Consider the following 23,653-nt stretch of genomic DNA (forward strand, 5'->3'; position numbering starts at 1 on the left):
CGTTTTTGCAATATTGCGTCATCAACAAGGGAAATCATAAAGTAGAGACACATTGTAAAAGGTTCGAATTTTACATTTCCTTTTTTTCTTACGCATTCCTTTCGCGGGACTCCAAACTGACGGAGGACTTGTGCACTGGAGTAGTTCATACCGCGGAGGAGGGTCGCCGAGCTGCAACACCACGAATGGGAGAAACGATCTTAAAGCGTTAAACAACGGAGGAAATATGGTCGGCGTTGAGCAATCACGAGCATTCCCGTTCGATCCGATCGCGCACACAGTAACCCGTTTGTCGTAGTTTTTCGTTTGCTTTCGTTCCTACTGGAATTCCTTGGCGCAACGTGGCCGCATACAGATACAGTTTATCTGTGGTTCATTTACATGCATGTTTCATTGGATAAATTCATACTTGCGTACATCGTTCACACTACACCGGTCGCCGCCGTGTGCATCTACAGGCGTATGTGTATTTTATCAAGGACTTGCGCACGTTATAAAGGGGTTTACAGTGACTTAAAAAGATGCATTGTGGAATCGTTTCACAGTACCCTGCTTTCGCGCCGATAGATAAGTAGCCGTCTGGCGTCTGTATGTGTGTATATTGTATTAATATAGTAATAATAATAATAATCATAATAAGGATAGCATTTAAACGTACTGCTCGGTTGCTTAGAGCTACAACAGTACACGGGACAGCAAGGGCCACTGCCTACTAGGTTGTGCTTCTCCATATTTTTGTTGCTTCTACAGCATACGACTAGCATTCACATTCACGCGCAGTTGAGATGAGAGTTTGAAAAAAAAATACAACAGAACCAATTAGTTCATACATCCCAATTTGTTAACTGATTCGGTTTATGCCTAGTGACCGCCGCATTGCGCTCCTGCGATACACGCATGCCACTCCATCTTGACGATGATCTACTATATTGTAAACGATTATTACGCCGTTAGTCACCAGCGTTAGCAGCAATGGTGTATCGGTAGTAACCATAGTATTCAGTAATGTTGGAAGCCTTACAATATTGGTAAATAGGGATGTGCCAGTACCGGTAATTCTTTTTAAGACTTCGATGCACAAACGAGACAAGCAATAAATGGTACGGGCGAAACTTCCTCTTGCGGCAGCCCACACCAAACATCGTTTTTGTCGCTAGTTGAGCTGCGTGTTTGTTTAATGAGTACTTTGGAATAGTGGAGTGAACAAACGACGCACGAAATTCAATTAATTATCAGCGCCAACCGACGGACCTTACAGCAATACCGTTTAACCATGTAAATTCTTATTGTCTTATCGTTTGTTGCGTTTGGCCATTGAAAAAAAGGTTTGAAAAAAGGTTTAAACAGTTCTGTTTCGCAACAAACGTGAGCGTTTTTGGCGCGATCGCCACAAACCAAAATTGAAAACAAAGACAAGTCCAGCTTGCCCGTAAATCGGTGCGGCCAAATCATTCACCTTGCCGGGTGTACCTTTCCGCTGCACCGCGTATGCGGAAAAAAGTCAATCAAAATACATTTTTCAACGGACACAGACAAACCTGAAGGCTAACTAATGCCGGATAGCGTGAAACACTTCTTCCGGTAATCAAATTCTTCTTACACTTTCCACAGCAACAAATGGTTGGTGCTATCCTCACGCCCGGCGACATCGCTCATTGTGTTGTTGCCGGTGCTGCGGAAATCCTCGTAACCATCGCCACCGGATATGACGAGTAAATCCTGACTGCTTGTCAGGCTACCCTTTGTCTTGCCAACGGAAGCGATCATTGCGCTCGTTGCAGATCCGTCACGCAATGCCAGTGATTCTTCGCCCGCAATACCGTCCGGAGACTCGACATAGGTCAGGAATCGTACGTGGCCGGTGTGACCGTGTGGAATACCTGCGGGGAAACGGAAAAATAGTACAGGCCTCGTTCGATTGTGTTGAGCTTTCCATTAGCTTACCCGTGACGACAGGCAGTGAGGAACCTTTGGCCACGTTGTGCGCCGCAATCGTAAGCAGCACGCCAGCACTGGTCCCAACCCAGATGAGCTCCTTGCAGGCCAGCAACGAAGTTACCCGTAGGCAGGCAGCCTTGTGCTGCCGGATGATGTCATCACAGTTCGAAAGCATCTTGTTGACCGACGGTGCCAGGTTAACTTCAAATATAACCTCAAAGCTTTAAGAAATAAAGGAAACCGTCCGCAGATCGTTAGCATGAGCAAAGATATTCACTTATACGCTGGTTATCGTTGTTTTAAGCTCACCTTTCATGGTGGCAGCACTTGATGTGTGCCGAGTTCTGCACCGAAATCCACACGTAATCGTTTAATACTGTCATATTTGTGATTGGTTTTGAGTCGTTTGAGATTTGAATTTGATTATCAATCTGCGGAAGAAAGCAAACGGTGGGGCACGCACGTGCCACAGGAGGTCGGTCAATATTACCAATGGCAAAACTAGCGAATGTGTTACCTGTAAACTTTTAGTGTTTAATACTTTAATGGTGCCCTGTATTGCACACCAAAGTTTTCCGTGTACGTTCAAGAGCTTTATTACCGGATTTGTCACCGTACCGACCGTGACCGTCAAGGGGGAAGAAACGTTCCAACCAGCTGCAAAGAGATGACATATTAGTACGGTACCGCCGCGGGCCGCAGCAGTGTTGCCGTTGCCGAAGAAGTGTGTTCGTTTTATCTGTTTCATCCTTAGACTTTACTCACTTCGGTCGCGAGAGTAAACACACACATCACCATTGGCCAGTGAAACGAAGACTCGGTTGTCGAGATAGAGTATTGAGTACACCGCACTGACGTGTGGTATTTTAATCTTGTTCTTTTTGATACGTATGTTGTCCGTGCAGTTGTACACGTGAATACAGCCGTCCTCCGTTCCGAGCCACATGGTCGATTGCTGAGTTTCCGGCTCTACATCGGCAGCCGTCATCGAGCAAGCCGTAGTCGCCGTTGGGTCCTGCTGCCGGTGGTTTGGTGTCAGCGAGACGCACGACTGGCTAGTATTGCAAGCCCGCTCCGGTTGACTTTCGGGCTCGGAATCTTCACTTGAGCTGCCCGAATCCAGCTGAATGTCGGACTCGTTGCTGGCCGTCCGACTACTCGTGTGGTCGCAGGTGTGCTTGAACGATCCTTTCCGTTCCGTGCTTTTAGCCGGCGAACTTACAGCCGAGTTTGCCGCTGACTTGCTGACTACGTTACTGTTGCAGGTGGCATCGACTATGGATATATTCACATTCATCAACGCTGAGCTAGCCCTAAAACAAAGACCGGTGTCACAAGTGATAGTAATCGAATGAGTTACGGAAAACGCAGACTTTGGGTAGTCTTTGCTGCAACGTACCGCTCTTCGCTAGCGGGCACCGATGCAACGCACAGAATCCTCGCATTGCACACACCGTTGCAACTCGTTACAGATGGCTCCGGCACGAGACTGAGCACACAGACCTGCCCTACGTAGCCGTCACTATTGCACACCCAAACATCCTTCTGCGTACCCAGTGTCGGTGAGGCACAAGTAAATTGGAGTCCAGCCCGGGTTTTACGGATCGGCACGGACACGAAGAATTCGGGAACTTGACTGCGCTCAACACTGTTCGCTAGCTTTTGCTTGGCCTCCGTGAACGTTTCTTCCCACTCCGTGCGTTTGTCCGGTTTCGAGAAGACCACCGTCATGTTCTGAATGCCATTGCTGAAATTGAGCCACCAACGAAAAATGTTATCCATTTCAGAAAGCCCTGGCCATCGCGGCCACGGAGACAACAAACTTACGAGGTGTTCAGCGTAAGCTCTAGCACGTTCAACTGAGCATCGTTCGTTTGCCGTTCGGCCAGTTGTCGTTGAATTTCGCGCTGAAGATCGCGGATCGCTTCCTCGAGCGGTCCATGGGAACACCGGAGACTGGCGGTAAGGTCCGATATTTGCACCAGCTTCCCACTGTCGTCCGTTAGATGTTCGATCTCTTTCATGATTCGCCTCACATTCTCGTCTTTAGCTGCAAATGTAAAAACAATGACTTGGCTATCACGTCCCCTAATAAGGACCCAATGGATCGCAGCCCTGTGTGAATTCAAAATGTCGTCCCTAGTTGATAAATCCTACATCATGCATCGGAGCGTATTTGAACGACAATTGGGAACCATAAATTATAGGCCGACAGAATAGCCTTGTATTGAACTGCTTGTGCGATAAGTTCTCTGCCAGCGTGCCGTCAATACCCTGTGCGTCAATTCGCACTCGTGCCCTCCCAAGTCTTCTGATGCCACGCGGGATTACGACACATACCTAAAATTGCTTCCCTTTTTCGTAGACCGCAGGGACACTCGAGACGTGACTTGAAGCGAAAAAGAAACGAAGCCGTGCTGTTGAACGTACTTTCTCACAGGTGCATTCGTACAAATACAGATACGCAATTCTCATACACTTATCGCTCTGCTTGATGTAATTGTGCTCTGTGGGCGATTTCACTCTTCAAGGGCCCTATCCAAGCCATCGTCGATAATAGATTGTTGGCAGCATTGTCGCCTGCCAATGGATTCAGTGTTTTGGCGAACCTTTCAGTCGGTTCACAACGTTCCGGTGATCCAGTTCGCCTCAACCTATCATCCTTGCTTGGAAGGAGCATTAGTTGCATTTCGCTCGCACGACAATGCCTAAAACGCAGGAAACGAAGTTCATCAACTCGCTGTTTTTGACTAACCTCATCCAGTCGCAGTATGGTGAGTCGGAGGTGAAGATCAAGGTGTACGATGTCGAACCGGCCACCGCCGATATCAACGATCCGTACGCGAGATCGTCGATGAACCGCATCCTGGTGAAGTATGTGGCTCGCACAGCAACCAGAGCGTTACGTGCATGTAATACCGAGTTTCGATTTTCCCGCAAAATGTAGGTACACCTCGAAGGTGAACCCGAACGATGCGGCGATTACGTTCGTGGCTAAAATCAAGCCTTGCGAGGGTCACCTAGTGCAGCAGTTTCAGAAAACGGACGTGTTTGAAAAGGAAATTTATATGTACAAGGTCGTACTGCCCACGATGGTCAACATGATCGCGAAACTGGGCAGCGTTATCCAACTGGCGCCACAGTGAGTACTTTTTTCCGCTTTCCCTTTCAAACTTCGCTTCGAACCGAAGTGGAGGAAGTCAGCTGATGCCCCTGGCGCACAGCGACGTGTTATATAATGAAAGTATTGAAGTGAAGTGCGATTAGCAAGATAGGATACCGTCGCGTGCACCTTCTTCGACGAGGAATCGATTCAACGCCAGCGCCACCCCAATAAACGCCACCGTATCGTATCGTGGCGTCGTCAGACGCCGATCGTTCTCGGGTCCCCCTTTCATCCATCGCTTGGTATCGTTATCTTCCGTCCGATAGCCACCAATTTGACGTACGTGAGTGTGGCCTATCAACGAAATGAAGCGGCACGTACGGTTGGAAGCATCCGTAAGATGATGCCCCGTGGGGCTCGTGATCGATGAGTAATAGTGACTAGCGGGACCCGCACGTTTCAAGGGCCTAACCCTGCTCGATGTCAGCATAATGTTGCGATACGATACGTGCCTAGCGTTATCAGTGTGGCGTAGACAAAAACATGCGTCCGGCAAGCTAATTATCCACATTTCATTTGATGTCTTCCATCATCATACAGATCCCTACCGAGAATGCCTAGTAACTAATGTTAAAAAATTGCACATCATTTTGCCAGTCTAATCTACTCATCAGAGGTCCCCTCGGATCTGGTCGTGCTGGAGGATCTTACTGTGCGTGGATTCAGCGTGGAAAACCAAACGCTCGGTATAACGCTAGAGCAAAGCCGCATGGCCCTAGAGAAGCTGGCCTTCTTCCACGCGGCCAGCGCTTGCATGCTGGCAGAAAACGCGCAAGTGTTTGCCAAGTTCGGCAAAGGAACGTTCCACAACGAGTACAAGGACAAGTTGAAATATTTCCCGGATGTGCTGAGCACCGTGTACGAGCTCGCCGCCGAACTCGGGCTCGGCGCGGAGACAGCGGCGAAGCTTAAACAACTGCCACCCAAAACGATTCAGAAGGCGGTCGAGGCTTACGAGAGTGACTTCAAGGGATTCAAGGTGCTCAACCATGGAGACTTCTGGACCAACAACATACTGTTCCAGTATCAGTCGAACGAGTTGGCAGATTCACTTTTCGTAAGTTCGGAATAATCCCGGCGAGTCGAGTGGCCGAAAACTAAACGAGCCGTTGTTTCGCATTAGGTTGATTTCCAGAACTGTGTCGTGGGTTCGCCGATCATCGATCTGGTGTACTTTTTGGCCACCTCGCCTGCCTACGACGTCCTGCAGAAGCACAAGGACGAGCTGGTGTTTGTTTACCACGAAACGCTAGTGCTGCTGCTGCAGAAACTAAGTTACACCAAAACGATTCCAAAGCTGATGGATTTACAGGTGGAGCTGTTGAAGCACGGTTCACTGCAAGTGATCTACTCGCTGGCCGTTTCGCCGTTCCTGCGCACCAAAGATGCTCAAAATACGCCGCCCATGCAACCGACACTGCACAATCCTAACCAGCACGCCGACGTGAAGCAGATCCTGCGAGCGCACGCACCGAACATTGTGGCTCAGCTCCGAGCATTCGAAGTGATCGGGCTGCTGGACTGGGGTGCAACGGAGAGCAAAATCAAGGGCCTAATGTCCCGGTTCCAGCGCTAGGCGTTCGTTCGTAGCTGACTGGCTCTCGAGCCTTTAATAGTTCCGTTTTCCGTTCTGTTTGTGTTGAACTGAAAATATATGCAGAAAGTTGTCCACACACACTTACATTTCACAATCTCCAAATCGTCCAGAGAGATCTTGGTAAGGTATTTGTATTTGTTCGTGTCGAGTGTTGAAGCCACACTTCCTGGGCAAGTCCTGAAAGAACGGAGATCGCCCGTTAGGCGCAGTGCGTTATTCAGTGCGTTGCCCACACTGTGCGTTGCCACTTACATGTTCGTTTTTCGAATCGTACCGCTTCGTCGCTTTATGCTCGTTATCACTAGCAGATCGTTGAAGAGGAAAAAGCCCCGCTCCTTGAGCGTTACCTGGCCCGACGACATCGACACGAGGTCGCGCCGGAGGAAGGCCCGCTCGGGTGTCACCAGATCGTTCATACCCTCGATCACACCCTCGAGCTCGCGCAGGGCCGTCTCGCGTTGCCCGTTCTCGAGGGCTTCCTTTTCCTTGCAGTTGAGAAACATCAGAATATCGTGCACCAGTTTTAAAGCTTCCTGCAAGGGCTTCTGGTCCGGGTGTGCCACATCCGTGTGCTTAATCAGTCTTGTAAAAATGAGTTCATAGCTGAAAAGGCGGGCGAAACCGGTGAGGTTAGCAGTGCAGTGGTTAGCTTCTCCCATACGGCGCCTGTCGAGCGGTCAGGGTAGGCCCCGTCGTCTTACTTGGGAAACTTTTGTACGGGCTTGATCAGCAGGTTGTCGAGCGAAAGTTTTCCCTTGTGCTCGCGGGCCATCGCCTCCAGAAACCTCGCAAACGCCGGGCACTTCTGTCTCGCACTGCGTATCGCATCCTTCGCCCGGTTCCAGTTGTTAACGAACGCCGTGTACGTATCGAGTATGACTGGGCGAGAAAACTGCAACGGAAGAGCGAGCGACCCCGGTAAGTGGCCTTCCGAGAACCAGCAGCTGACCCACTTACCACATCGACGAACGCGTCCCCTATCATTTGCATTTTGTCCCAGGAGTCCAGCCGGCGGCGCAGCTCCTCCAAGAAGCGCTCGTGTATGTTGAGTATCGCCGGGACCATGAAGAAAATCTCGTCCACCGTTTGTGCATCGACCAAGGCCGAGTTTTCGGACGACTTCAGTTGATTCAAGTATTTCTAATTCGAACGAAACGAGATGCGTTATTGCCAAGTGCGCCGATCACGGGTTGCCGCGTGTTTGCCCTTGCCTTACCAGCACTATTGTTTGCAGCGATTCCACGTACGACTTTTCCGTGTTGAACAGCTCGACCACCACGTGTGTTCGTGTATCCTGTGCCGGGGAAGAGAAACAAGTGAAGAGAGAGTGGTTAGTTTCGTTTCCTCCGCATGTAACCGTGTATCGTGAGCGGGGAGATAGCGTTCCCTCCAACTGCCAACCAGCGCGTTCCGGGAACGTGATGCACGAAACGGTAAAACCTGTAACCGAATTAAAATCTCATTCCTGTTAAAAGCTTTTCATGGTGCCGTAATTGAATTTCCTTCAGCATAACTCACTGTCGCGTTCACGTATCCACAACGCTCCGCCGGAGAGCGACAAAGTACCCAACGTCGGGCATGGCGCTGAACGGGTGTTGCGGTGGAAGAAATATTGATGGCTACAAACCATTATGCGCTGCCCTGCGCGAATGTTGGACACTGCTGACCCGTGTGTACTGGTTTATTTAGCGCACTTGCGACAGGAGAGCCGTCACAACCCCCACAAACCGGATGCATGCCTCAGTTCCACAGTCAATTCCGGATAGTTCGGAGAAGGACTAAAAATTAGATTAACGCAGACTATCCATCTCCTGCGGATCATGCTAACTATGCGCCAAGCGTCAACGTCGATGTTCCTTTCATAAACGCAGTGAATCAATGCAAACAAAAACCAACAAACATGTCTGGCGGGGGGGGCGAACAAGGCCACCCATCGAATACAAACTCGGCCAAAAGGGTGCACCCCGTCCGAAGGGTCGCTTGCACACACTTGTTGCACACGGGAGCCAAACGCAAAACACATGTCAGGGGGAAACTATCGCCGATCGATGATGACGACGGGTGACATGACGCGTCAGCCACCCAGCACCGAGCCGATGTCCTTCGGCTGGTTGGGGCGGTATAAATAAAACATCATATGCTGCACCACCGAGCGCCCTTTACCTGTCTGTCCTGGACCCGGAAATGGGCTTGGAGCGAATCACCATCCCGTGCATTGGACTTACATTGTAGCAACTGATCACGTTATGCCACATGGTGGTTTCGGACACCGATTTCGGCGTACGCTCCGGATCGTCCTCCGAGTCCGAGCAGAAGTTGAGCGGCATCATGGCGGACAATGGCGGGTCTGCTGTTGCTGCAACGCTGGTGCGACCGTCTACGGCCGTGGGTGGTGGTGTGAAAACACACGAATGCAGCACTGCCGGGTGGTTGGCGTGAACGTGACCGACCATAGGACCGTGCAGGGGGGGAGCCGTGGCACGTTTCACCAGCTGGCGGAATTCACTTTTCCACTCGCCTATTATTGATGGTCACACACTCTCTTTACGTTTGTTTTTGATGCGTATCCTTTGCCCCCTCTCTCTCTCTTTCTCTCTGCGGCCGTAACAGAACAGATGGGCACCTATTGCTCAGCACCTTTGCACGGTGACCCTGCTCCTATTGCGTCGAACACAGTGCGAAGCATGGGACGGTCACAGGCTACAGGTGTGTTCCATCTCGCGTCGTTCAGGCCAACGGGTCGTAAGGGTTTCGGCTCACGGACACGGTGCATCATTCCGGTTTCACCTGAGACGGGACACACTACCGTGACTAGAGTTACAAACACGCACGCACACAGACACCAACGCGTGTGAGTTCGAGTGGGAAATCCGTTTTACCCGTCGGCAGGCAAAACTAGCCGAACGGGCCACCAACTTAATAATCGAATGCGGCACAAACAGTCAAGCAAGTGTCCCGTATGTCAACACCGTCTGTCTGGCTGCTCTGGTAGTAAACTACGGCCCGCTGTCATCGTGCCGAAGACACGGCGAAAATAATATTGCAGAGGACCCGGAACCGTGCACTGTCTCTCCTTCCAATACGCGCCCCTTCCGGGGCCCTTCGGACGCGATTGGGAAAACAAACGCACACGCTTGCGGCTCGAGCAACACGGAAAAACTGGCCACCACGGGAATTGCTCACTAGCTGTTCCGTCCACTCGAATCGCTCTCCGGCTCTTCAAACCTGACCCTCTCCCTTTTGCTCACGATGCTCTCTACGGCGTTACGCTCTCATCGATTGTTGGTTTGGAGCACAGCTCGCCACTCTCGGCAATAGTTTTCCCGCAATGAAGTGGAGGAATTTTTCCACCGCCTCATAATCGATCCCATCGATCACTCCTGGCAGGGCTTGTTTTGCTTGTCGACTAAAGTGGGACCCAATTGGCCATCGCCGGAGCACGCGAGAGAAATTTTCCGTATCTCACCTTCTCATGTCTCACCAGGAGCACCCCCCCACTCAAGAGGCAGAGACGCTCATTTCGGTCAATTTACTTCGCATACGCTGCAATTAAAAGCAAAAATAAAGAATGGCGGGAATCGTTACACGTCCGAAAAAAATCTCACCCATAATGTTGGCCAACTTTCAGGACGGGTAATCGGGCGCACACGTCACTCAGCGAGTGTGTCTGTGCGTGAATGGAATTTGGGAAGTTTACAAAATACTAAAAACCGAACCAACGCACGCGGCCCACGCGTTGTCGGGCATTCAATTCATCTTCGGAGTAACGCCGCCCGCCAAGCAGCTGGAAGCGCAGGTGAATGGAACCGCCAAAGGTGCAAAAGGCGCGATAAGCCATGTACTTGTTGCTTGCACCACAATGCCGCCCCAAATCCGTCCTCCCCGCAGGCAATCGGAAAACATTGCGTTTGCGCAGGACGCTTCACCAACAACACTGGTGCTCGCAACGGCTTGAACTCACCACGGTCACTACCACCGGCCACGATGAATGTGTGTGGTGAGATTTGAAACGGCTACGGCTAGAAAGTGGAGCGTAGAATGAAAAACGAAACCCAACGCACGGTATTGGTTTACACATGTACTGGCCGGGCCAGGCCGCTCTGAAATATTAACTCCTCCTCGCAGTTGGGAGATGTGAATGGCATAATTGCTCCGTTTACTTTCGCTACGAGCGACCAAGCGCCTCCACCGGACCGTTGCAACGGGGTGGGTGCGCAATGTGCTGGTGAGATGTGATTAAACACCAGGCTGGAGCTGCCCACACTACTCACGGTTTGCTGGTGCTGATAGTTTTGTAGCAAAGCAAGCTGGGTAGTGTTTAAAAAATCTGTTTATCCCGGTTGCATTCGAAGCATTGGAGGAATTGAACGTGGAACGAATATTAAAATTCCGTCGAAGTGAAACCAGTGAAAACACTTCGATCGGTGGAGGCGCCTGGTGGTCTAGGTTGGGGCAGTTAATTTACGCGATTCTCGCAGTAATTCGGGAAAATGAGCATAACGCTCGGAACGGAACAGGTTCTATCATAACTGGCTGACAGGGGTGTTTGACGTGTGTTTTGTGCAAAAAAACTTTGGCAATAATAACTTCTTGGTATGAATGTGAAATCCAAATCCTGATACAGTAACTGTGACCGTTAAAAATATCATGTTCGTGTTGGGAGCTACTAAGGGATGGACATAACAAAAATCAGTCTCCATAAATTGAATGAAGTTGCTCGGAATGAAGTTGCTGAAGAACTCGAAAATAACTGAGAATTATTCGCTCGACTGTAAGCAGGACCATGTACAAAAATCAGCTGCTCTATTTCATTCCAAAGCACACACGCAATATGTGTTGTTAGAACCTGTCCTAGTTACTTTCCATCATGGAAAGGTATTAAGTGTTTGAATTAATTAGTTCGGTTATAAAAAATTACGCATCTAACGCAGTATAGATTGTTTGGTCAAAGTGTAAACAACACCTGTTTCGAGCATTTGAACATGTCAAGTTTTGTTGCTGGTAAAGCGTTTTTGCGGGGAGTACTTTTTTATTGCTGCTTGCACGGCAGAAAAAGGGTATTCTTGTACCGTATCGTCACTGGTGATGAAAAGGGGAGTTATTACAAGAATTCTAAACCCCAAAAGGCCTGGATTCAGCCGGGTGAACCAAGTCCACCGCAAAAAAGGGAAATATTCATTGCGCAACGGTTATGCTGTGCTAATGGTGGGATGTGAAAGGTGTGGTGTACTTTGAGCTTTCCAAACCTAATGAAATTATTGATGGACAATCCCATCGACAACAATTAATGCATTTGAAGCAAAGCCGTGGCCATAAAACGACGAGAATGGGATAAAAGACAGATAAGCTGAATTTTCATCATGACAACGCTCAATCACACATCTCAAAATCGGTCAAAATCTATCTCGAAAATGTCGGATGGGAACTGTTAACCGTCCTGTTGTATTCTCCAGGCGTTGCTCTTTCGGACTAGTATTTGTTCCGTTGAGTAACGATTTGGCAACACACGACACGGAATCGAGGAATTAAAACCTAAAAGATGGCAGAAAGTAGTAGCAATCGACTTACAATACTTTCATTAAGTCACGTTTTGTTGTTGTAGTTAACCCACAAATGTCGAATAAAAACCGAACTAATTAATTCAAACACGTAATGCTTCAGGCGAGTGGTATGCAGAAACTAGCATCAAAAACGGCCATCGTGAGGCAAAACATTAGAAACCCGATAAGAAACGCGTATGACGAGAAAGTACTCGGTAAAAAGTGTCCGAGGCAACTTCTACATCAGTGTCCGGAAAACCCGGAAAATTTAGTTGCAAGACTTGGGGAATGTTTCACGCAGCAAAACTATCGTTTGAACGAATCAATTATTCGTGTTTTCAACACCTCGGAATTTCTGCTGCGAGTATTTCATTGGCTAAGCATCGCTGTGTCCATCGCTTACTGTAGAAAGGGTCCCACTACTACTTGGTTCTTAGGTGAGACCTTCTGATGCATGAAGCACACTGTTACAGATCGATCGATCATTCAGCTGGCTAACTTACCAAACAGTTCAGCACAGCCGATGGCAGGGCGGTGCTCGGATTGCCATTGTTGCCCGGTGCACTGCCCGTCGTCAGCTGCTCGGTAATGAGCTTCTCGCTCGAACCCTTGAGCAGCTCGGCCAGCAGCTCCGGCGATGCCGCCATGCCTTTCGGTGTCCCCGCCGCATCCGGCACCAGCGTGATACTTCTCTCCGATGGCGTGCGGCTGGTCTGTGACAGTCGGACCTCGTCCAGGCTGCGTTTCGGTTGCTTGTCGCTCGCACTCGACCCACTGCGCTTGCTGCTGGGCTTCTCGCGCACGATCCCTCCGCCTTCGGATGCCCGCTTGGACAGCTTCTCGCCGTGGTGGCTGTCCAGCGAGAACTTCTTGCCACCACCGCCAGTCGACTTCTCCGACCGGTCCGAGTCCGTGCTGCGCTGTTCGATGTTGCTGAGGTGACGTTTCGCTGCGCTTTGGGTAGCAACCGTGGCGGCCCACGCATTCGACGACGAGGAATCGGACAGCTTGGACGGGCTGGAAGCGGTCCGGACGTGCGTGGGGACCGGCAGATTGGCACTCGCTTTCCGTGGCTTCCCCGAAGCCTTGCCACCGCCGTGCCGATCGTTCGTTTCGTCCATCGACTGACTTCCGGCGCTGGTGCGATTCCGTGTAACGCTCGTGAGCGAACCATGGCTAGAATAACCGAAGAAGATTAATTTAAAAAAGGCGCTTTCTACTGCCTCCCACGCCCAGGTATCGTACCTTTCGTTGCGCGTCAGCTCCTCCAGGATTTCATTGTACTGCACCTTCGTGGTGGGCTTCTTCATTTCGGCCTCCAGCATCTGACCGTAGGGACCACGCAGCGGTCGCTTCGAGTAGCGCCTCAGGTCCGGATCGCCACCACCGGGGGCGGGCGAGGCGCTCGTGCGATCCCGCGACGACGCCCGGTCACTCTCGTTGTCCGACACCGAGTCCGACCGCAGGAACAGGGTTTTCAGCGAGCGTACGGCCAACGTGGGCGCCGTTGGAAGCGTATCGTCCTTTTCGTCCGAACTCTGGTAGGTGAGGCTCTGGCGCCGATTGCTGCCGCCCTTGCTGCCCGGCCAAACCGGCCCCGCCTTGCCCGGGTCCGATTCGGGCGTGGTCGGATCCAACCGATACCGGGCTCCGTCCGGTGAACAGTTTCCGGACCGTTCGACCGGATCGGCCCCCAAACTGTCGCCCGCTTCGTCGCGCACACTCAGATCGGTAAAGCTTTCGCCGCTCAGCTCCAGGCTCGAGTCCTTTTCGTGACCCCGCCCCAGGCCGCACTCAGCACTCCAGCCCACACCGGTGACCTCGTTGGTGACCGCCGGGTCGGAGAGCCCACTTTCGCCCAGTTCCGGTTCCAGCTCGCTGTGGCCATCGATGGCGGGCCACTGGATGTAGATACCCTTGCGGCGCGATTTGCGCGACTCCAGCCGTCGCTTTTCGTCCCCTTCGTTCGAATGGCGACAGTTGGGTGTGTCGCCACCGCCACCGGTGTCCTCCTGGTTGCTGTGGCGCTTCCGCACCTCTACCACTTCCACCACCTCGCTGCCATCGTCCAGCATGACCGACACCTTGTGCATGCCGCCACCTGCGCCGCCACCGTCGACGATCGTCGTGAACTCGGTGCTTTCCGGTTCGGTGAAAATGATCGACACCGGCGGGGTGCACAGCAACGGTTCGCTCGGATCCTCCGAGGAACCGTTTTCGCCTTCGGCCGCCTCCGACGTACCGTCCTCGGAGAGCTCTACGCTCGTCTGTGGTTCGATGACCTGCGGGGGCCCTTCGACGGTAATCTTCTCCCCGGGAAAGTCATCTTCGTCCGCGGGCGTCTGGGGCGGGTCACTGAGCACGCTCTCGTTGACCTCCTTGATGCTGTCGAGACAGTCGGAAAACTTGGCGTACTCCGTCATCGACGCGTCAATCCACTGCTCCGAGGGCCGCGCCGTGCTCCACTCGCTGACCACACAGTCGTACACGGGCACCGGGATGAGGCAGGTCGTGGCCTGCTGCAAACACTCGTCGTCCTTCGACAGCGCGCTCGGTGTGATCGGAATGCCTTCCTCCACCAACGGTTCCACCAGTACCATCTCGGACGCTTGCATCACGCTGATGCTGCCGGTCGTCGGGTCGCCGGCCTCGCCCGTCCCGTTTTCCACGCTTTCGACATGCTCCGCCACCGGATCTTCGACAATCGTTTCAATGTCCGAGTTGCGGTTCGACGAGACGAGGTCCTTGCCGTCGCCGAGTCGCTGCTTCAGCCGCTCGTCGTGCGATGGCCGCCCGTAGTCGTACTCGAGCGGTGCCAGATTTATGCTTAGCTCTGTCTTTTTAATCGTCAACTTGGCCACATCCGTGTCGTCCGGTGCGCAACCAGCGGCCAGCGTATCGCCTGGGTCGCCGGGATGAAAACGAAACAGTTCCACCGGACTACCGCTACCGGTGGTGCTATCCTTGTCGTCCACACTGGGTGCCGCTGCCGCCGCCGCCGCCAGTGAGTCTTTGCCCTTCTGCAGCAGGCTGCTCTTGAGCGCCCCGAGCGCCGACCGGATGTACTTGCCGGAGGAGTAGTCGACCTGCGAGAAGGATGCACTGCGGAACGGGATCGTTTTCTGCGTGTACGAGCCAACGATCGTGCGTGACTCCGGGCGGGACAGTTTCGCGAACAGCTCCTCGTCGTCCAGCTTGAGGGCCGTCTCCGATTTGCACTCCTCGCCCACGGACGGCTTCGGCGGGGCCCGGCGGCTCTCGTGCAGCGCCTCCAGGTTCGAGGTGCTCACGTTCGCCCGCAGGCTCATCGGTTTGTGCTCCGTTTGCGGCGAGCTCGGCGTCGACATGCGTTGGCTGTCGGCGGCAAAGCGGTACGGCAGGTCGACCGAGCGCGATCCTTTACCCTGCCGCAGCAGCAGGTCCGATTCGGTCGACGCCGTGTCGGGAGCGCAGCGCAGCCCATCAATGTTGAGTAGACTAGAAGCGGACGAGGCTGTCGGACGCTCGAACGAGCTGCGATCGATGCTTTGGGTGTGCTTGGCACGCCGAGGAGGCGGTACCGGTGGTGGAGCTCTACCGCTGCCCTTCAGCAGATCGGTTAACTCGCGCAATCGCTCCGTTTTGCCGCCGCTCGAACTGACTGGACAGCCCGTGCCACTGCTGCTGTTCTTTTCATTCAGTCCCGAGGTGCTTTTCTTCACCAACCGCTGCAGACGGTCGAGGGTATTACTGCTACGCTTCTCCATTATCTGCAAGACACAAAAATGATCAGTTCGAATTAGACCATCACTTGACAACTGATCGCTGCAGGTCGTCACGGTCAACGGTCACCTACAGGATGCGACAGGATACAACTGTTACACAGCACAATCATACATGGTTGCTTTGATCGGGCTGACGAGCCTTGGGCTCGGGACAAGACTGTCTCAACTTTACAACAACTCGAACTTTAAATCATGGATGTTTGCCATTTTCAAAATGCTCTTCTGACCTGGTGCATTGTTCCATTTTTAGCGAATGCGATACCCATTTTGCAAACAGGTTTCAGGAACCCAAAACTTCAGTCAAAATATTTGTTGTACTGCTCAATGAGATATCCGTTTTCTGGAGCGGTGTCCGTTTTTGGATGTTTTTGACGTAGATCGTCTTGAAGGCTAGTACGACCACGTTTAAACTCAGATATCCCTCTTTTAATATAGTAATTGAAGGCGAAGAGTCCTTATAAAGTCCTTATAAAAATTATAAAAATTCAAGCACCATGATACTTAATTAATTTCCGTTGTAAAAAATACTGTAACACGTCGATACTGAATGGCTTGTAAAAAAAATAGCTGACCGATTGAAACAAAACTTCACATACGTTCATATGAAGAGTGTACAAACATAACACACAAAAAATTAGCCTTGAAGCAGCACTCTCTTTTATCGACGCTACGACCTTATTGAACACACTAGTATTTATTCGGACAGCGTCGCTAATCGGGCTGGAAGTGGATGAAAATCCTCGACATAGCTCCCTGGTCCAAAAACGTGTGAAACTTGAAAGAACAAAAAAGTTGTGGCGCTTTCGTAAGATTTTATGATCGTGTGTATGCGCAATATATGCAAATTTAAGCTATCGACTAGATATTATTTTTAAGCTATCGACTAGATACGATGCTGCCAATCGTTTTGGTCGAGACTGGCGTCGTAGTAAATGCAATCTATGGCCAGGAAAACGTTTTGGAAGCTGCCTTGGAGCCAACAACATCTCGGTAGCAGCATCGGTCTCGGTCAAGAAACCACGTGCCACACTTTATTTCAGCCATACAATGGCTCTCCAATTCCCAAGACGCTGGATCGCTGGAGCAACAGGAATGATTTTTTTTGTCTAGAACTGGTTTCAACAACTCCGAACAGCTTTAGCTTGGTCCTGCCGGACGTTGCCTTTTTGGCTGCAGCTATGCCGTAGTTCCGTAACGCACTCGCTTTGCTCGATCTGTTTTCTACCTATAATTACCACCGCGTGGCCTTGATGGACCGCCGCCACCGCGACACTACGCGACGCGTGTTTTCTCTGCTCGACCGCTTCTTGGTTTCTTCTTTCTTATATAATTTTAATTTGTTCACTCATCCCTCGCGGCGCAAAGGGAATCGAACCTCAGAGAAGCCGAGGGCCGTCGCGTGGGCGATACCAACTAATCTGTCAGCATCTCCCGAGCGATTCAATCGACGGCGCACCCTTCCACACTTTGTCCGTTCCACTCCGCGACTCGGCACACCACACAGAACAGATGTTAAGCAAATCAGCAGGCTGGCTGGCTGGCTGGCTGGCCACTTCACAGGCGCCGTCACAACAACTTACCGTTTTGTCCCCGGCCGCATGGAAGTGTGAGGAAGCGGTTCTTCCGAAGCAGTTCAGCCCACCGTGCGACGCAGAGGACGAAACGGGGCTGCCAGCACCACCGTTCACCGTGGCGCGGCTATTCTTAGCCGCCGGAGTGGTGGTGAACTTGTGCTCGTCGTCGTCGTCGTTGTTTTGGTGGTGGTTGTTGTTGTTGTTCGTGTCACTGGTCCGTTCGGGAACAACCACTAGCCTACTACTGCTGCTACTGCCACTGCCACTGCTATGGTCATCACTGTTGCAGCCATAGGCTACTAGGATGCCACTGGCGCAGGAAACTATACCCGTCGGTGGTAAGGCGCTTTCGGAGTACTGATCAACGGTGGTTGCGTTACTGGCGTTACGCGCGGAATGAGACGCCTGGTACGGGCGAACGTCCACCTCGTCGGCCCTGCTCGGCACGGTGCTGCCACTACTACAGGCGCGCGCTAGCTGCTCGAACCCACTGCACACACTGCTCAGCTCGTCCGAGGACGAGTCGATGTAATTGTTTCTGTGATCGTCACTAACACTCGGTGAGGTTACTGGCAAAGTGCCACCGTCGACGCCGCCGCTCACGATGGCGGCCGCGATCCGGACCGTGCTGTGGGTGATGATCGACGAATGTTGTTGTTGTTGCTGGTGGTAACGGGGGTGCGGGCCCGCCCGTCGGTGCTTGCTGGCGGCGACGGTCAGACTGTGCCCGTTGTGACGGTCATCCCCGATCCCCGGCGACGGATCCGATGAGTCAATGTAACCGATCTCCTCCTCCAGATCGTCGACGGTTCGTGGCACTGGCCCACGGCGAAACTCGCCGCCCGGCTGCTCGGGGACCACCTGCCGGGTTGCGCCGGCCAGCAGCAGCTGGTTGCAGTACTTGCTGAGCGATTGCAGCCGGATCTCGTTGATCGCATCACTGCACGGGTGCTTCCGGTGGGACCGAGGCGTCAGGATACACTCCGGCTGGCAGGTGGACTTGTCGAACGGATAGCACTCATCGACCGATCCCCGGCCACCCGCCGTCTGGCCCGTCTGCCCGCTGCCCGGTGGCTGCGAAGGCAGCGAAGATTTGCGCGTTACGCTCACCCGGTACGGAACTAGCGACGACGGCACGCCGTCGCTCGTGTGCCTCGCTACGGCTACTGCGCCATCGATCGGACCATCTCGGACAGCCGCCTGGGGCCGGGCCAATCGTCTCGCGTTGTTTGCGTTACGAAACGATTTATTTCGGCCGACGAACGAATCGAAAAGCGGCGACTCGAACAGCTGACCAGCGCCGGGCGATCCGGAGCGATCCCGATGAAAGCTGTACGACTTCACCACCGGCAGCGAGGACGGCGGTTGAAGGACTCGGCGTCGCTGTCCAACGACACTATCGGATGACGGGGCACCCCACACTCCGGGACTGGGCGGATCGGGATCCTGAATCGGGTACCCCGTGGATGGTGGCGAGCAGGACGACGCAGGTGGTGATGCAGCCGAAACCACGCTCAGACCAGCTTCGCCAGCGAGCAATCGGACCGTGCCTTTCCCGATCGATCCAAAGCAGCCCTCCTCCGGTTCGGACGAAATTCTCTTTTTCTCGAAATTATTTATGTTCGCATCTTTTCTGCGCCAACGCGCCTGTTGCTGCAGCTGCTGGTGTTGTGGTGCGTTTCTCGGATTTAAATTTAAATTGCCACCGCCATCGGGCCGATACAAGCTGCCACTTGATATGCCGACGCCGCCGCCACAGTCGGGACCGCCGGCGGTACTTCCACCTTCATCGTCGCACTCACCGCTGCTCCTCACCAGGCGCGGCTCGCGCCGATCGGACGCCGTTCCACTCCACGCCCGTTCATCGATCGCTGACCGATCGTGCCGATCGTGAGGATGCTGGTGCGGGTGCGGGTGGTGTTGAAGAGTGAAGTCAGCTCCGTCCGCCACTGGAGAGCGTTTCTGTCTCTTGCACTTGGCACTTCCGGTCGTAGTGCCGTAACAGCAGACAACTGCCGAGCAGCGAGGTGAGTTGTCGCCCACCGGGTACTGCTGCGGATCGTCAGCGTTACGCCCTCCGTTAACGCTGCTGGTACTGCTGCTGCCACCGGTGGGACTGATGCTGTGATAACCGTTGTTGTTGCTGTTGTGACCGTTACTGTAGCCACCAGGCAAGGATAGCGTGTCGCCGCTTCCGTGACCGTACGGGTGCGCCGACGGACTGAGAGCGACGTGGCCGTTGCTCCGACCAGTGGGTGCCAGTGGAAGCGGCCTCAACGCTCGCTGTTGCTGGTCCAGAAACGAGGCCCGGTCGGTTGATGCTGCTACTGGCGAACCACCCACCGTCGCCGCCGCCGCCGCCGTCGATGCTGTCGATGCTGAGGGAGATGATTTTCTATTCTTAGCTGGAACGAGCGTCGAGACAGAGAGTGAGAGAGAGAGAGTGAGAGATGGGATGGGAGAGAAACGACTTGCCAGAGATTCATATAATTTAACATTTTTGATGTTCTTCCCGGGGTTTGTGTACCCTCAAAGCTGAAACCTTGTCGGTACTGCTTCGGACTCCCGTGCCGAGTCGGGAGATGTCGGCAAGCTAGACACTATGCCAACGACTATTGGCACTGGCCAACGGTGTGGCATGATTCAGCTGCTCCTCACAAGCTGCGGTCGACGTGGTTTGACATGTGCATCTGTATGACAAAGTAGCGATCGGACTCTTCTCCCCACCACCCGGGCACAATGGGCAATTGGCACAACCATCGTTACGACACGACGGGACCGATGGTACCTCCGATCCGAACAGTTTCAGAGCGCTCTCGGCAGCAACGTTACCCATATGGTCGATCGTACCTGATTTGCGATGACGCACCCACCTTGGGGGTGCAAGGATGCAAATAGTGATCCGACTAACTCCGGCCGCACAACTAACGTACCGCACACTGACCGCGCCGTGCCAGCGGGTCGAGATGGCGTGAAAAATGATTTTCATCGATTCTACACAGGAGCCCCCGTTACCCGACCCCAGGGTGGCGCAGCGCGGTAGAAAAGAAAAACAAGTCCCACCCCCCGAAAAGCGCCCCTTAAACTCATTCACACACGTACACAAACACACGGGCAGGGGGCCAAAGGGGGGTCGTATGGTATTACAATATTTTGAGCGACCAGTAAATTCACCAACACCACCCGTGTTCCGCTCCGGAGTAGATAAACAACTGCGTGCACACACACCACCCGGCGACGGGCTGAAGCGTCGTAAAATTTAATTTTAGTTTTCCTCCCATTTCCCACGCACGCACACACACACACATGCGGGGATGAACGGCACGGATTTACTGGTGCTGCTGTTCCGGATCGGTGCTAGGAGGTAGCTGCGCTTCGGCCGCAGCTGTGCGGTGTTTGCCCGCCAAAACCTCGCCATCGGGTGTGTTATGGTAGATCCTTTTCGCTTCTTTTCGACCCTCGGCCACCGACTCCCGAGAATGCCCCCGGCTTACCGGCGCCTCCACTCGGAATGGGTAGTTTGGTGCGAGCATAAGTGTTCGTCCACGGCAGCTCCACGCCACTCGATCCGATACAACAGCAATGGGGCTTTTCTCCTCCTCCGCCGCCACCGCCACTGCTGCTACTAACGCTGCCGCCCGGACTGTGGACACTTTCGCCGCCACGGCCACCATCACCGTTCGTTGCGAGTTCGTAAGAAGTGATCGATCCACGGGAGTCACTGCCCGGCACATCATCCATCGGCTGGTGCTGGTGAGTGGATTTGCCTCCGCCATCCAGTAGGCCCGTGTTCGATAGGCGCACACCGTACCGGAGGGTACCGAGCTGGATGTAGTCATTTTCCGGGATTGCTCTGCCAGGAAATGGAACAGAAAAACACACAAAAAAACACGTTAATCGATTACTCGCGCTCTCGTAAACGCCCGCTGGGTATGCAATCCCGCAGAGCACGGAACGGGCCTCCGCGATCAGTCCGGCGATCGGGCTGGGGTCGTCTCGCTCGCACACCGACACTCACCTGTTCCACGACTGCTGGATGCCGTCGGCCAGTTTTTGGCAGCTCGCGGGCAGCGCTTTCATGTTCCGTCCCAATTTGTCTGGTTCCGGTTTGCTGGTCATATTTCAAACTCATGTTGCATTTTGTGTCACTACCTCGGCATTGCTACGGAGTTCCTTGTTGGTACGCGTTCGGTGCTGCAGGAATAAGAAGCAGAAACATAAATGTAGCTCCAGCAGAGGAGGGCCAGTCACTCAGTGGGACGATTTAATTTATAGCCACGCGTAGGCCGTATCAATTATCCGGGATAAATAAATTGTCCCCGCCGAAAGGATGGCAAAGGCTGCAATGCCGCCGTCGGTACCAAGTCGGCTCGGTACCACCCATCGCTATCTCATTGCGCTTGGATACTTTTCTGCTGCAAAAGACATCTGCAATCACCAACAGAGTTTTCAAACGAAAAAAAAGGCATCGAAATTGGGAGAAATCGAAGTGAGATAATTAATAAAACGGAAGAAACGGAGAAAAAACGGATAAGGGTTGATTTTTTCAACCCCTATCCATTGGATTAGTGCCATTATTTCCACATATCTTATCAGTAGGCAATAAACTCGTCAATAGTATAGTTACGCAGAACGAATGTTATTAACGGAAACGCTGAATTGTGACTGCGCAGCAGAAATTATGCCTGCCCAGGTTCATCGTGTTGCAAACTGTGCAAAAGCAACCTTACGCTACTACACGCGGTCGGAACTGCGCGGTCAGCTAACCATACAGCATACACCACACAGTATGTGGACATCACACAGAGCCAACCCAGCCAATCCACCCGAGGATCGGCTTACCCGTGGCCCCGACCCTCAAAGCGGCCTACCAGCCAGTTGTGACGCAAAAACATGGGGACGAATTATCATTCTTGTAAATCAAATTTCAAGACACTACTAGCGTGACGGAAATTGAGCACCGTTTTCTAATGCCGTGTAGTTCTACAATTGCCATAAAGCGAGCGGACCTGGCCCTCGTTTGCTTCACTGCTCCAATGGGCCAGTCAAAACGTAGTCTTCCGCTAACAGCGTGGTGGAGCATTAGAACGTGAACTGCTTTCGGTAATAAAGATAGTTCCTCGTTTCGGAAAAAATGCCATCGTAGGTCTGGAACTAAGCTTGTCGAAGATGTTGCCACTTTTTTTTTGAAAAAGAGTGAAAGTCTCTGGCGATATCTACTTATGGAATCGCTCTTGTTGAATGTTAGTTGAAGGCTATTTGCGCAAAAGACACCTTGATTCTTGGTTAAAAACATGCAATATTGTAAATAAACCGCTGAAGAATGGCAAATTGTCTTAAATATAAGTTTTAATGTTTCAAATAACAAGGCTTTTGTAAACTATTGGACAAAAACAGGGCCAAATAATAAGAGGTGATGAAAATAAAGGTGACGTACATTGTACTAAAGCTGATGAATGGAATTAGTTAAGAACGAAACGAATTGATAAATGAATAGTCAACATCCCATGAAACTGGTCTGGAAATTTCCATGAAACTGGTCGTATTAACTCGAAAGCTTACCAAAATTTGATGAAAGTTAAAATCAAGAGCGATATAGTACCTCGAGGATGTTTTTAAAAAACAGCGCAACGGTATTTTGTTCTAAATATTTGTATAATTACCCAATGTTGTCCTAAACAAGCAGATCCAATATTTAACCGACTTAACTGATGTTTTGACTGAATTGACTAATTTAAACGTTTGAACATTGTATTTCATAAAATATTGTGCTTCGTCGAACTTTATGCTTTTTTATGTTTCAATGCTTTTGCTGCTTTTATGTTTCAATTAATGTTTCCATGATGTGCCCCTCTTGCCCTCATATCGTCTTAAATCAATCCCGTACTTCGGATCGAGTCTTTTCATGCAAACATCGTGGCATAATTTGATCCAATTCTCGCTTATTCCAAGTGCAAGACTCTACTTTCTCGTTTGAGAAAGGATGGAAAGACAGATTTTCCAATTCCAACGGGTAAGCCCGTTCTAAATCCTGTGCGCCGTGCACCATCTACCTGTTACAAGTTAGTTGGAGG

General features: G+C 52.0%; 2 protein-coding genes across 2 annotated transcripts; one reads left to right on the plus strand and one right to left on the minus strand.

Annotated features, from left to right (window-relative positions):
• Positions 1–97: 97 nt before the first annotated feature.
• LOC131207502 (uncharacterized) lies at positions 98–21,698 on the minus strand. Its single transcript, XM_058200118.1, has 18 exons — positions 21,598–21,698; positions 21,074–21,432; positions 17,818–19,984; positions 17,586–17,703; positions 13,487–15,990; positions 12,745–13,417; positions 7,918–7,995; positions 7,659–7,841; positions 7,403–7,593; positions 6,954–7,304; positions 6,787–6,878; positions 3,766–3,988; positions 3,338–3,685; positions 2,704–3,251; positions 2,456–2,595; positions 2,248–2,369; positions 1,945–2,159; positions 98–1,880 (listed from the first exon to the last, which is right to left on the minus strand). The coding sequence occupies exons 1-18, from the start codon at positions 21,696–21,698 to the stop codon at positions 1,597–1,599; spliced, it is 8,697 nt and encodes a 2,898-aa protein (XP_058056101.1). The 3' UTR covers positions 98–1,596.
• On the plus strand, positions 4,579–6,680 carry LOC131211027 (uncharacterized). The gene is made up of 4 exons (XM_058204365.1): positions 4,579–4,812; positions 4,886–5,080; positions 5,702–6,161; positions 6,228–6,680. The coding sequence occupies exons 1-4, from the start codon at positions 4,643–4,645 to the stop codon at positions 6,678–6,680; spliced, it is 1,278 nt and encodes a 425-aa protein (XP_058060348.1). The 5' UTR covers positions 4,579–4,642.
• Positions 21,699–23,653: the final 1,955 nt, after the last annotated feature.

Source organism: Anopheles bellator, chromosome 2 (assembly GCF_943735745.2).
Source record: "Anopheles bellator chromosome 2, idAnoBellAS_SP24_06.2, whole genome shotgun sequence".
Lineage (NCBI taxonomy): Eukaryota > Metazoa > Arthropoda > Insecta > Diptera > Culicidae > Anopheles > Anopheles bellator.